The sequence below is a fragment of the Lontra canadensis genome, unplaced genomic scaffold (assembly GCF_010015895.1).
Source record: "Lontra canadensis isolate GAN:19392208 unplaced genomic scaffold, GSC_riverotter_1.0 scaffold5, whole genome shotgun sequence".
NCBI lineage: Eukaryota > Metazoa > Chordata > Mammalia > Carnivora > Mustelidae > Lontra > Lontra canadensis.
This window is the reverse complement of record NW_022630999.1, coordinates 17,044,279-17,057,833: the sequence shown is the minus strand read 5'-3', so window position 1 is coordinate 17,057,833 and position 13,555 is coordinate 17,044,279. Positions and strand designations below refer to the sequence as shown.

At 43.5% G+C, this 13,555-nt stretch overlaps 1 protein-coding gene across 2 annotated transcripts in view; it reads left to right on the top strand.

Moving 5' to 3' along the window:
• The window catches only part of CCDC69 (coiled-coil domain containing 69), a 34,979-nt gene that overhangs the window by 17,205 nt on the left and 4,219 nt on the right, over nucleotides 1-13,555 (top strand). For both annotated transcript variants that reach the window (XM_032851595.1, XM_032851596.1), the window contains exons 3-5: nucleotides 1,979-2,085; nucleotides 2,600-2,687; nucleotides 13,089-13,162. In XM_032851595.1, coding sequence (XP_032707486.1) covers nucleotides 1,979-2,085; nucleotides 2,600-2,687; nucleotides 13,089-13,162 — 269 coding nt within the window. The remainder of the gene's footprint in view (nucleotides 1-1,978; nucleotides 2,086-2,599; nucleotides 2,688-13,088; nucleotides 13,163-13,555) is intronic.

Genomic DNA, 13,555 nt, shown 5'->3' with positions numbered 1-13,555 from the left:
AAAACCTCCAGAGCTACCTAGTAATGAAATGAGCTCTCCATCTCTGAAAGGGTTCAGTTACAGACTGGAGACTGGCGGGGCCATTGTAGATGACGTTTAAGTACCAGATAAGCAACTGGACCCGAATTCAGAGTCTCTGTAATCTGCCTGTGCACAAGAATGACCTGGGGGAACTTCAAAGATACTCATTCTGGGGCCCTGCCGCAGACCAGCTCAACAAGAGTCTCTGGGAGTGGGGCTGAAGACTCCGTCCTGGTGGTGACAGTCTGTCTTTGTTCTAAGCCTCTCCTTGGCCGGGGCTGGTCCAGATACTGGTCTTGTGGACCAACATTTGGGACCCTGAGCCCAGTGGTTTATGAGAGTCTGGGGTTCTCTGAAATTGACTACAGCTATCCCCCAGGACCCAGGGCACTGACTCGCTCCCTCCAACCCCCATCCTGACAGGCAGGCCAGGGCTGGCTTCCTGGCTAGCAGCCCCACTCCTCAGCTTTTTCCTCATGCTCTTTGCCAACCCTGTCTCTTGTGCTCTGCAAAAATAATATGACCATTAATGACAATGCCAACTACATCCGTGATGCCACCCCCTCTAATGGTTGTCAGGAGCAATAATGACTCTCCAGCGAGCATTCAGTTAACAAAGCAGCACATTTATTGAGCAATTTCTAAATGCCTGGCATGATGCTTCCTGCTCTGTGTGCATCAGCAGGCAGGATGAGGTGGCCGTCAAGAGGTCTTGCCATGGGATCAGACTGTGCAGGTTCCAGCCCGGGCCCCGACTATGAACGGTGTGATCCTGCACCAGTTGCATAACTTCTCTGTCCCTCAGTTTCCTCTTCTGTGAAATGGGGATAAACGTAGTCCCCACCACACTGGGTTGTTGTGAGGACTGCGTGTTCCCCATGAGGCCCCTGGAACAAGGCTGGCATGTGCCTGGGCATGGTAAGCTCTCAGTATTCCTTACCTTGCTGGTGTTATTTCTGTCGCCATCATTTCCTGATTTGATCATCTCCATAGTCCTGTGGCTAGGTGTTATTATTATCCCGATTTCCCATATTGGGTAACTGAGGCTCAGAGAGGGTGGGACATGCCTTAGGGCACACCCAGAGCCTGTTGGACTCAGAGTGGCATTGGCAGGGCCCGTTTCTGGAGGTTCCATAAGCAAGGGCTAGACTGCCCGTTGGCATCTGCTTCCCACTCACAGCAGCCCCTCTGCCTCCATTTTGGTGGGGGGGGATGCTAAAGGTCAGGTGTCCCACATTCAGACACTCACAGGTCCCAGCAGGCAAAGCGGGTGGTGAAGTGGCCCCTCAGGAGAGACAGGCGAGGTCTGTGGCAAACAGCAGAGCCCCATTCCGGATGAAGCAGGAGACAGCTGTGCCTCGGCTTTGGGCCCTGGTTGGCATGAAGGTACACACTGCCAGGCCTTTGGCTTCTTCAAGAAAACTTGGAAATCTGTGTATGAAGTAAAAGTTGCCCAGTTATTAAGTCTTGGCAACTTTTTTTTACTTCATTTTTTAAAAGATTTTATTTATTTATTTGAGAGAGAGAGAGAGTGAAAGCCTAAGTTGGGGGGCCAGGGAGGAGGAGGAGCAGACTACCCACTGAGCAGGGAGCCCAGGGCCCTGGGATCATGACCTGAGCCAAAGGCAGACTCTTAACTGACTAAGCCAACCAGGTGCCCCCCTTTTTTTACTTTAGATATTTGTGCGAGCAAACAGCATTGTTATGGGCTGAGTCCATCCTGTGAGTTACCAGCTCTGCTGCGGATCATAGGGGGCAGAATGAGACCACTGGCCCCCACACTGAGGAGGGTCTCCAAAGCCAGAGAGATGTGAGTGGCTGCCACTGGAGGTTGCTCCCAACGGACACCCTTCTTGAGGTGGAGCCTGGAGTTCTCACCCCTTCGCCCTGGCTTCCCATAGGGAAGACCCCGGCCTCACCCCAGCTCTGTGTGAATTTTTTGCTTCCTCACCTGTAGCCCCAGCCGTCCAGTTCTGCGCATCTGAGGAGGCTGAGGAGTACCAGAAGGAGATAACCAGAATTCTCCTGCAACACGAAGAGGACAGGAAGAAATGGACACAACAGGTGAGACCAGGTGACACACAACACTTCTCTCTTCCTCTTGCTCAGCCAACCTTGCTCTATGCCAGAATGAGGACCACCTTTGGATTTTGGTGTTCTAACTACCTCTTATGACTTTATCAAGAAGGAGGTTCTTTATCTTTTGAATAAATATTTGTAATTGTTTGCATATAATTCATTATATTCATTGTATGCAGTGCAAGATCGGGAAACGCTAACATGGTAGAAAGACTTCCTGCCTGGAGTGGGCGTCAAGATTAGAAGACTCCTACATCCCTCCCACCTAGACAGTTCTCTGGGAGCCCCTTTCTAAGATCTAAAGAAGGCAGAGTCAGTGACACCTGCTGTGTCCTGATGGTCTTGTGCCCACTCTGAGCTCAGGTCATTTCCATCGCTCAGATGATGGGATGGGACTCTAATCACCAACCTCTACAAAGCTCCAGGGGCTGGTGTGTGAGTAAGGGGGGCTGCATTGAACCTGCTCACTCTCATGCTGGGGGCTACCTCCTGTCCCCAGGCGGAGGAGGACAGGAAGCTAGAGCTTCGAGAGAAACTAGATGAACAGAGAAGAGTCCTGGAAGGCCAGCATGAGGAGACCCTGCAAGGTAAGGATGGAGATTCTTCGCTACCAAGGGTGTGGAGGGCCCCTTCTTTTGTCCCCACCTTCTGAGTTCACAAGGGGACTCCCACTGGCTCCCACCTCCTGTCTCTAGCCCCTCCCTCCCTCCGCTGAGCCCTCCCCCTGCCTCTGGCTGCCCCCTCATGCCTCTAGTCCACAAAGAGTTGGCTGCTTCAGGGCTGGAGACTTCAGGGTCCTTGGACTTGTCCTTTTGGACATGACTTTAAAATTGACACCGTGCTTTGTCTAACCTTAGTGGAGAAATTTTTTTTTTCCCCTTTCCATTTTAAAAGCAATTCATATTCCTTAAAGGAAATTTGAAAAATCTAGACAAATAGGATTTTTAAATATCTATATTCCTTTCCTACAACAATGACAGGTCTTAAAATTTATAGTTAGGTTATTTTTTTCAAATACTTTTTTTCCCTTTTATAATGTGATATGACCATCATAAAAGTTTAGAATCTATAGGTTAAACAAAATGATCTTAGAGCATCATGGTGAGGACCTCAGGCTCTCCAGGTGCAGTCCCTGGGTTGGGATCCCCGCCTCTCCTCTTACTCTCACTGGCTGTGTACCCTTGAAGAATTGGGTTAACTTCGTTTATAGGGTCTTTATGAGAATTAAATGATTTGATGCACAGATAGATAAGATTTAGAACAGTACCTAATATTTCACAAGATACTTAGTGAACAATTGTTAGTACTTATTACTTTCTTATTGAGAAAATTAAAATTGTATGTAATTCCTGTTACCACTTTGATATAGATCCCTTTCATTCTATGTGTGCGTGCGTGTGTGTGTGTGTGTGTTTTACCTGGGATATTCATCTACACACATACACACACAGACTTTGGAGGGAAGGAGATAAATTGTTCTCACTTTGACTTCTACTAACATCTTGTCATTAAACTTCTATAGCAGAAGTTTTAGTAATTACACGGCCTTCCAGTGTCAGCCCTTGTTCATTTAACTGAGCCCCATTCGTTAGGCATTTGGGTGATTTCAAACTTCTGCCATTGTTTATAATAGCAATGATACTTCCACAGTGAACACTGTCTTGTAAAATCCTGGCCACATTCATGATGTTATCTTTAGAATAAACTTCTAGTAGAAGTGGTGTGACAAAGTTTATGTATTTTTTTTTATTTTGGTAAAATACACGTGAGACAGTTACCATTAGTGACATTTCATACATCCAGAGTGCCCTGCCACCGTCACGCCATCCCGTTCCAGTACACGCTTATCACCCTGACAGTGAGTCCCGTCCCCACCAAGCAGTCACTCCCTGCCCCTCCCCAGCCTCCTAGCTCCTGGCAGCCACCAGTCCACTCTCTGGCCATGGTTTCGTCTGTTTGGGACACTCACTAAATGACATCATGCCATCTGTGGCCCCCCGTGTCCAGCTTCTTCACCCAGCACAATGTTTGCTGGGCATATCCCTGTGGCACTGTACATTTGCACTATTTCTTTTTTTCCCCTCCCATTTTAAAAGCTAGTCCATTCCTTTTTATGGCTGAGTCATATTCTGTTCTCATTGGCATGGACACGCTGCCACACTTCGTAAACACACTTTGTAAAGTTGATGAACACCTGGGCTGCCTCCACCCTTTGGCAACCGTGAATAGTGCCGCTAGGACGAGCACCTGCTTGGACACTCACTTTTGGTTCCCTGGGTGTATTCCCAGCGGTAGGTTTGTGGGGTCATTCAGCAAATTTGTGCTCAGCTTTGTGAGAGACAGCCAAACAGTCTGCAACAGCAGTGGTACCGCTCTGCATCCCCACTCAGCGACGCCCAAGGGTTCCAATTGCCCCACATCGTTGCCAGTCCTTGTCATTTTCCCTTGTTGTTATTGTTGCTATTGTTGCCATCCTAGTGCAGCTGGAGTGGTAGCGCATGCTGGTTTAGATTTGTATTTCCCTAATGCCTAATTATACTGAGCATATTTGCATATGCTTTTTGGCCCTCTGTATGTCTTCTTTGGAGAAGGTTGGGTACATTTATTTTTTAAGATTTTATTTATTTGACAGAGAGATCACAAGTAGGCAGAGAGGCAGGCAGAGACAGAGGGGGAAGCAGGCTCCCCGCTGAGTGGAGAGCCCGATGCGGAGCTCGATCCCAAGACCCTGAGATCATGACCTGAGCCAAAGGCAGAGGCTTAACCCACTGAGCCACCCAGGCGCCCCGTTGGCCTGGGTGGCTCATTTTTAATGTTATTGAAACAGACCTAGAAATGTTATACCAGTGTTTCCTTTCATCGTTGGTATTTGCATGGTCTTTCTCGAGAACTATCTTTTAAAAATATAGGTAGGATTATTTTTTTAAATAGATTTGAGAGAGAGAGAGCACAAGCAGGGGGAGGAGCAGGGGGGATGGAATAGGAGGAGGAAGAATCTCAAGGAGACTCCATGCAGAGCCCGACTTAGGGCTTGATCGATCTTACGACCCTGAGATCATGACCTGAGCTGAAACCAAAAGTCAGATGATCAATTCACGAAGCCACCTAGGGCCCCCCAGTTAGGATTATTTTATGTGTAAAATTTTAGATCCTGTTCTTTTCATTTAACATTGTTTCCAACATGTTTCCAAATAATTTATGCTGCTTGTAAATGTTGATAAAGTTAGGCCATTGCATACACGGTTTTCCTTATATCTTGAGTCTAGACTTCCAGATTTTAACTGCTGTAAATAACACCGCACTAAAAGTCTTTTGCATAAAGATGTGCCCACATTTCACGATATGTCCTTAGATTCCCAGAAATGGAATAACTAGAACAGAGGTCTGAACAATTTTAGGATTCTTGAAACATATTGCAACATTAGCACAAAATGTTTTGGAATGGATCTGAAGCCCTAGCCCTGGGAATCTGAAGAGCTGTGTTTTAATTCTAACGTGCTGCGCAGTGTTGGACCTGTCACTCAACCTCAGCTCTGTGTCTGTATCTCTAGAAGCTACCTTGAACCTCAGGTCACTTTCCATATCTCTAAAATCTACCTTCCCCTTGTCAGGACGCTATTGTAGGAAAACAGCTCTGTTCTCCATGCGTTGCTTTCATACTATTTTCAGCATTATAAATATATTGATAAGAAAATTTTCCTCATGGAAAAACCCCACAGGAGAAGGGACTGCTTGTCTTAAGTTCTTCCCATCAGTTAGAATTCCTACATAATTATTTCTAAATCACTTGGCTTATATTAGGTGGTAGATCGGTGTGTGTTAAATGAATAAATAAAAACATAGTGGGAAGGAAAATATAGGATTTTATGTGTTTAGGGACAGTACATAGATAACTGGGAGAAGCTAGTGGTGGTTTTCACCTTTGACGATGCTTTGTTGTCTTTTATATTCTCTTTTTTTTATTTTTTAAATTATCATACAGTAAAATTGACTGTCTTTGGTATACAGTTCCCTAAATTCTAACACAGGTATACATTCACGTAATCATACCGTAATCTGATACAAAACAGTTCCAACTCCCCCAAATTCTCTCAGGCTATCCTTTTTAAAAAAGATTTTTATTTTATTTTATTTTATTTTATTTTATTTTATTAGAAAGAGGGAGAAAGCACACAAGCAGGGGAAGGGGCAGAGGGAGAGGAAGAGAGAATACCCAGCCACTCCGCACTGAATGAAAGAGTCTGACGGGAGCCTCCATGCCAGGAGCCCGAGATCACCACCTGAGCGGAAACCAAGAGTCAGACGCTTAATTGACTAAGCCACCCAGGTGCCCCTCAGGCTGTCTTTCTGTCCTCAATTCCACCACTACTCCAATTTCTCTGTGTGGAATTACCACACAGGCACCCACTGATTTGCTCCCCATCCCTGTAGTTTCGTCCTTTCAAGGTTGTTTTATAAACAAAGTAATACCTGATTTTTGATAGTGGCTTCTTTCACTCCTCATGGCATCTTTTTTTTTTTTCAAAGATTTTATCGATCTATTTATTTGAGAGAGACAGAGAGAGGGAGCATGAATGGGAGAGGGGCAGAGGGACAAGCAGACTCCCCGCTCAGCAAGGAGCCAGACATGGGGCACCCTCCCAGGACCTGGGATCATGACCTGAACCGAAGTCAAATGCTTAACTAACTGACTGAGCCACCCAGGCAGCCCTCATCATGATGTCTTTGAGATTCGTCCAAGTTACATGTATTAATAGTTCAGTATTTTTTCCCCACTGCTGGGTTGTATTCCATTGTTTACTCATTCACTTGTAGGACATTTTGGTTGTTTCCATTTCGAGGTGAATGTGAATAGATCCTCTTCTGAACATTCATGTACAGATTTCTGTGTGTTCCTAAATTTCCATTTCTCTTGGGCAAATAATGCAGGAGTAGGATAGAGCGGCCATATAATAAGTATATGTTGAGCTTTATGGGAAACGGGAAACTGGTTTCCTAAGTGGCCATGATGCTGCCTTCCCGTGAGCCATATAGGATTTCCACTCTTACTTCTTGCCCAACACTTGCCAATTTTTCTTTGAAGTTTTAGCCGTCCTAACTGGTGTGTGGTGATATCTCATCATGGATTTGATTTGCATTTCAGTAATGACTAAGGATGTTGACCATTTCTTCTTGTGCTTACTCACTGTCTGGGTATCATCTGTCCATGGTCCAATGTCCATTCCGATCTCTTACCCATTCTGTAGCTTGCTTGTTCTTATGTTGAGTTTTGAGAGATCTTTATGTATTTTGGATGCAAGTCCTTTGTATTTGCAAATATTTTCCCCTAGGCTGGAGGGTTTTTTTTTTCTCATTCCCTTTACAATGTATATTATAAAGCAAAGCTTTTAATGTTGATAAATTCCAAATTTATTATTTTTTCTTTCATTCATTATGCTTGAGGTATCATATCTTAGAAGTTCTAACCCCAGGCAACAAAGATCTTCTATGTTGTCTTCCAAAATATGTATGGTTTTAAGTTTTACATTTAGATCTATGACCCATATAATTGTGTGATTTTTCTTCTTTGGATGGTTAATATCGTGGATTACACTGATTTGAATTTCAAATTTTGAACTAGCCTTGTATTCCTGGCATAAACCCTATTCAGTCACATTAATGTATTCTTTTTTATGTATTGCTGAACTTGATTTGTTAATATTTTGTGTTCATGAGGGCTGTTGTTCTATACTATCTGTCTGGTTTTAGTTTCAAGGTTTTCTTGCCCCATGGAATGAGTTGAGAACTGTCCCTTCATCTTTCATTTCTGGAAGAGATTGTATAGAACTTGTATGGTATCATTTTTAAATGTTCAATAGAATTTGTGAATGAAACCATCTGTTCTCAAACATTTCTATTCCAGAAAGTATTTAAGTACAAATTTGAATTCTTTAGTAATTATAGGAATGCCCAGGTGATGTGTTTTATCTTACATGAGTTTTGGCAGTTTGTGGTTTTTCAGGAATTGGTACATTTCATCTAAGTTGTCAAATTTATATGCATAGTATTGCTCATAATAATCTCTTACTATTGTTTTAAATATCTTCTATGTCTGTGGTAATATTCCCTCTTAATTTCTTGATATTGGTAATTTGTGTATTCTCTTTTTCTTTGTCAGTCTTGCTTAAGGCTTACCAAATTTATTAATCCTTTCCAAAAAATCAGCTTTTGGTTTTATTGATGTTTTTCTCAATTTGCCCATTTTCAATCTCATTGATTCCTGTTATGTTTCTTTCCTTCTCCTGGCTCCTTTATATTGTTAACTCTTCTTTTTATGATTTCTTACACTAGGAGCTTATATTACTGATTTGAGACCTTTCTCCTTTTCTTACAGAAGCATTTAGTGCTACGAATTTCTCCCTAAGCACTGTATTTCTGCATCCCACAGATTGATGTGTTGTATTTTCACTTTTGTTCAGTTAAAAATATGTTCTAGTTTCCCTTGAGACTTCCTCTTTGGCTCATTGAACACTTGTAAGTGTCTGGAGATTGGTAGTTCTCTTTCTATGACTGATTTCTAGTTTGATTTCATTGTGGTCAGAGAAGAGAGTTTGTATTTTGCTCCTTTTATAATTTGTTAAGGCTTGTTTTATGACTCAGGATATGACCTATCTTGTGAATATTTCATGTGCACTTGAAAAATGTATTCTGCTACTGTAGGTTGTAGTTTATAAAGTGGTTAAATCAGGATATGGACAGTGCTCAGTTCTTCGATATTCTACTGATTTTATGCCTCCTTTTTCCATTGAATGCTAAAGAGTGTTGAAATTCCTCACTATAATCATGTATTTGTCTATTTCTCCTTTCAGTTCTGTTAGTTTTTGCTTCATGGATCTCAAAGTTCCTTTGTTAGGTATACAAACATTTAGGATTGTCATGTTTTCTTAGAGAACTGACCTCTTGATCATTATGTAATGCCAATGTCTTCAACCTGATGTTATTCCTCATTCTTTTTGTTGTTGTTGTTGTTATTCCTTATTCTTAAGTGTACTTCATCTGAAATGAATACAGCCACTACTGCTTTCCTCTGATTCATGTTGCTTGTTCTACCTTTTTACTTGTGATCTACATGTGACATCTATGTAAAATGGATTTCTTGTAAGTAGCACATAGCTGGGTGTTTTTTTAATTATTTTTATTTTTATTTATTTATTTATTTGACAGAGAGATCACAAGTAGGCAGAGAGACAGGCAGAGAGAGAAGGAAAAGCAGACTCACCGCTGAGCAGAGAGCACGAAGTGGGGCTCGATCCCAGGACCCCGGGATCATGACCCCATCTGAAGGCAGAGGCTTTAACCCACTGAGCCACCCAGGCGCCCCGCTGGGTGTTTTCTTTAAAGATCCAGTCTGACAATCTCTGTCTTTTCTTTAGCATGTTTAGACCATTTAGTTTGTGTTCATACTGCTATGGTTGGATGTAGGTCTGTCATTTTTATGCTCTACATTCCTGTCCCTGCTTTCTTTTGGAGTATTTGAACATTTTTTAGTATTACATTTTTAACTTGTCTCTGGTCTTTTTTACTATATCTCTCTGTATAGTTCTTTTTTTGTGCATGACAGCTCTAAGAATTACAAAATAGTTAAGAGTCTACTTAGAATTCACATTCTGCCGCTTCCAGGGGAATGTAGAAAGCCTACCATCAAGAAGCCTGGATGGCTCAGTTGGTTGGATATCTGCCTTTGGCTCAGGTCATGATCCTGGGTTTGGGGATCGAGCCCCACATCAGGCTCCCTGCTCAGTGGGGAGTCTGCTTCTCCCTCTCCCTGTCCCCCTCACTCCCTTCTTGTGCACTCCCACTCTCTCAAATAAAAAAATAAAAATCTTTAAAAAAAAAAAAAAGAAGAAGAAAGAAAAGAAAGCCTGCTATCCTCTAGATCCCTATCCTCTCTCCTTTTTGTTTTACTGGTCTTAGGTATGGCATCCACATACATTGACTGCCCCATCAGACAGTGTTACACTGTTTATAACATTGATTTACCATTAATCATATTTTAAAGAGTACGAGGGGAGAAAAAGAAGAAGACTAGTTTATATATTACCCAGGCATTCACCGGTTCTGTTGTTCTTCCTATACTCTTGAAGTTCGGAAGTTGCCTTTGGTATCATTTGCTTTCGATCTGAAGAATTTCCTTAAGCAGTTCTTTTAGATGGTCTGCAGATGAGAAATTATCTTAGTGTTTCTTCTTCTGAGAATGTCTTAGTTTCACCTTCGTTCCTGAGGACATTTTCACTGGCTATGGGATTCTAGATTTACGGTTCTTTTATTTTGGCAGTTTTTATTCCCTATTTATGTTCTTACTCTCTCTAGTCTCCAAGGTTTCTAATAAGAAATTCACGGCCATTCAAACTGTTGTTTCCTCTAAGTAATGCATTGTTTTTGTCTGGGTCCGTTCCATATTTTTTCTTTGTTGTTAGTTTTCGTGTCTGGGGATGTCTGGGTGGCTCAGTCGATAGGCATCTGCCTTTGGCTCAGATCATGATCCCAGGATTCTGGGATCGAGTCCTGCATTGGGCTCCCTGCTCAGGGCAGAGCCTGTTCTCCCTCTCCCTCTGCCTGCCTCTCTCCCTGCTTGTGCTCTCTCACTCTCTCTGACAAATAAATAAGTAAAATCTTTAAAAAAAAAATGTGTTTGGGTGTGGATTTCCCTGGGCTTCTCCTGTTTGGGGTTCAGTGGGTGTCTCTAGTCTGTAGGTTTATATTTTGCAAGATTTGGGAAGCATTCAACCATTCTCTCTTCAAATACAGTTTCTGTACCACACTCTTTCTCTTCTCTTTCTGAGACTTTGATACACAAATATTAGACGTTTTTGGATTGTTTTATATGTCCCTGAGGATTTGTTCAATTTTTCCCAATTGTTTTGCTCTCAGTTGTTTAGACTGGATAATCTCTATTGATCCACAGCCATGTTCACTGCCTCTTTATCCGTGTTATCTCAATTCTGCAACTGAGCCCACCCAGTGAGTTGTTGTTGTTGTTTTTAATTAATTACATTTTTTAGTTCTAAACTTTCCTTTTGGTTCTTTTTAATAGCTTCTATATATTTGCTAGGGCTTTCTATTTTTCCATTCTTTTCAAGAGTGCTCACCCTTACTTCACGAGACATTTTTGTATCAGCTGTCTTAGAGTCTCTGTCAATAATTCCAACATCTGTAGCATCCCAGTGTTGGCATCTGCTGAATGTCTTTCTCAGCCAAGTTGAAATTCTCCTGCTTCTTTGTATGCTGAGCCATTTTGGATTTTTATGCTGAGCCATTTGGATTTGCATGCTGAGTGATTATAAATGATATCCTGAAACATATGAAAACACGAGATTCTGAGTCTTGTTTAAAACTCTTGGTTTCACGCTACTTCAAATTCTGATCTTCTTGCCACATCCCCCTGCCACCATTTACTGTTCAGAGTCTGCAAATAGCTATCCCATCCATTCTGCCTGGGTTTTATAGCTACATTGAGGAGGACAAACTGTATGGAGCGTACATCCTCCAGCTTACCTGGAATCAGAAATTATCTTGATCGGCAAATTAACAGATTTGGCCCACAATTGGAAAAAATTCAGCCTGTCATTTTTATACAGCTGATCTCTTGAGTTTTGGACAGCTCTATCACATTTATGTGACTGGACGTTGTTTTCTCTCTGTCACTGCCCACTGAGACACAGGCCCACTACCCGGGCCTTTGGTCATATGACACTTTTTTTTTTCCTGTCCTCTCTGTCCTACTTCCCATCCCACCCATTGATTGGTCACTTCCCCATTGTCTTCTTTCGGTTGAGACAAAGTTGGAATTTTCCACAAGGGACTCTGTAGAGTAGGTGGGATAAGAAATATAACGACACTGATTTGGGGGAATAATAGCAAATCTGCACAGCACTGCCCAGTCTGGAGAGCCCTTGTGTGTCCTTTCCTCATGTCATCCTTGGGTCATCCCTTAGAACAACTCATGTCACAGTTGACGCAGTAGAACTTTTTTTTTCTTTTAAGATTTTATTTATTTATTTGACAGAGAAAGACAGGGAGAGAGGGAACACAAGGAAGGGAAGCAGGAGAGGGAGAAGCAGGCTCTCCACCAAGCAGGGAGCCCAATGTGGGGCTCAATCCCAGGACCCTGGGATCAGGACCTGAGCAGAAGGAGGACACTGGGAGAAGGAGAAGAGAAGGGAGTTGGGGGAAATTGGAGGGGGAGATGAACGAACCATGAGAGACTGTGGACTCTGAGAAACAAACTGAGGGTTTTGGAAGGGAGGTGGGTGGGAGGTTGGGTGAGCCTGGTGGTGGGTATTAAAGAGGGCATGTATTACATGGAGCACTGGATGTGGTGCATAAACAATGAATCTTGGAACACTGAAAAAATGAAATGAAATGAAATAAAATAAAGAAGGCAGACGCTTAATGACTGAGCCACCCAGGTGCCTGCAGTAGAACATTTTAATATCTGAGGTGATCCTCTCAAGGTTCCTTGGTTGTGGAAGAAGCAGAATGACAACAAAGTACATTTCCTGGCTCCAGAGCAAATGTACTTACTGCAGTTCTCTGCCCTGGTTTGAGAAATAATGATTTAATGGTTTCCAGGTTTGGGTAACCCAGATTGCAAAACATCGGCCCTGTGCACTGTCATGGCCAGCGAGTCAGATGAGCAAGCTTGCCGCAGGGTCTTTGGGTCTCAGCCTCAGTGCAGCGTGGGTGCGTCCCGCAATCTGGTAGGGCTCACGGTTCCTCCCAAGATATCATCTGTCTCCATTTCCATGAGCTTTCATTAAATCTCTACTATATTTCTGGCACAGCTGCACGCCCAGCAAATGAAGGATGAGTAAGACCATCCCCAGCCCCCCGGCCCCTGTGGGCCCCAGCTGATCGCCCAGGTTCTCCGGGCCTCATGGGGCCTGCCAGAAGGCTTTAGCGTAAAGTGCCTGGGTGTCTGAGCTCATGGAGGTCTCCTTTCCCTACAGTCCTCCGGGCCTCGCATGAGCAGGAGAAGGAAGCCCTTACCCACTCCTTTCAGGAGGCCAAGGCTACCCTGCAGGTGAGAGGGAACTCATGGCCATCTCTGCGGGGGAGGGGAGGACCTTCGGGAAAGCCGCCTGGCCTCTACTTAGGGGTGAGGGACAGAGGTGAGTGTCTTCTGTGTATCCAGCCCCTCGATGTGGTGACTGAGCTATTAGCTCCAGAGGACTTGGTATGAGATCAGGGTTGGCCTATTTCTCTGAGAACTGCGCTTGGAGGATCTTGGAGACCTCATGGGCCAGGTACCATGGTGTGACCGGGCTGGCAGGTGGATACACAGGGAGCTTCGGAAGCACGAAGGAAGGCATCTGAGTCAATTTATCAGGTCAAGGCCTTCTCAGAGGGATGAAACCTTAGCTGGAACCTGAAGGATGGGTTGGAATTCTTCTGATGAAGAAGGGTAAGAGGAGTG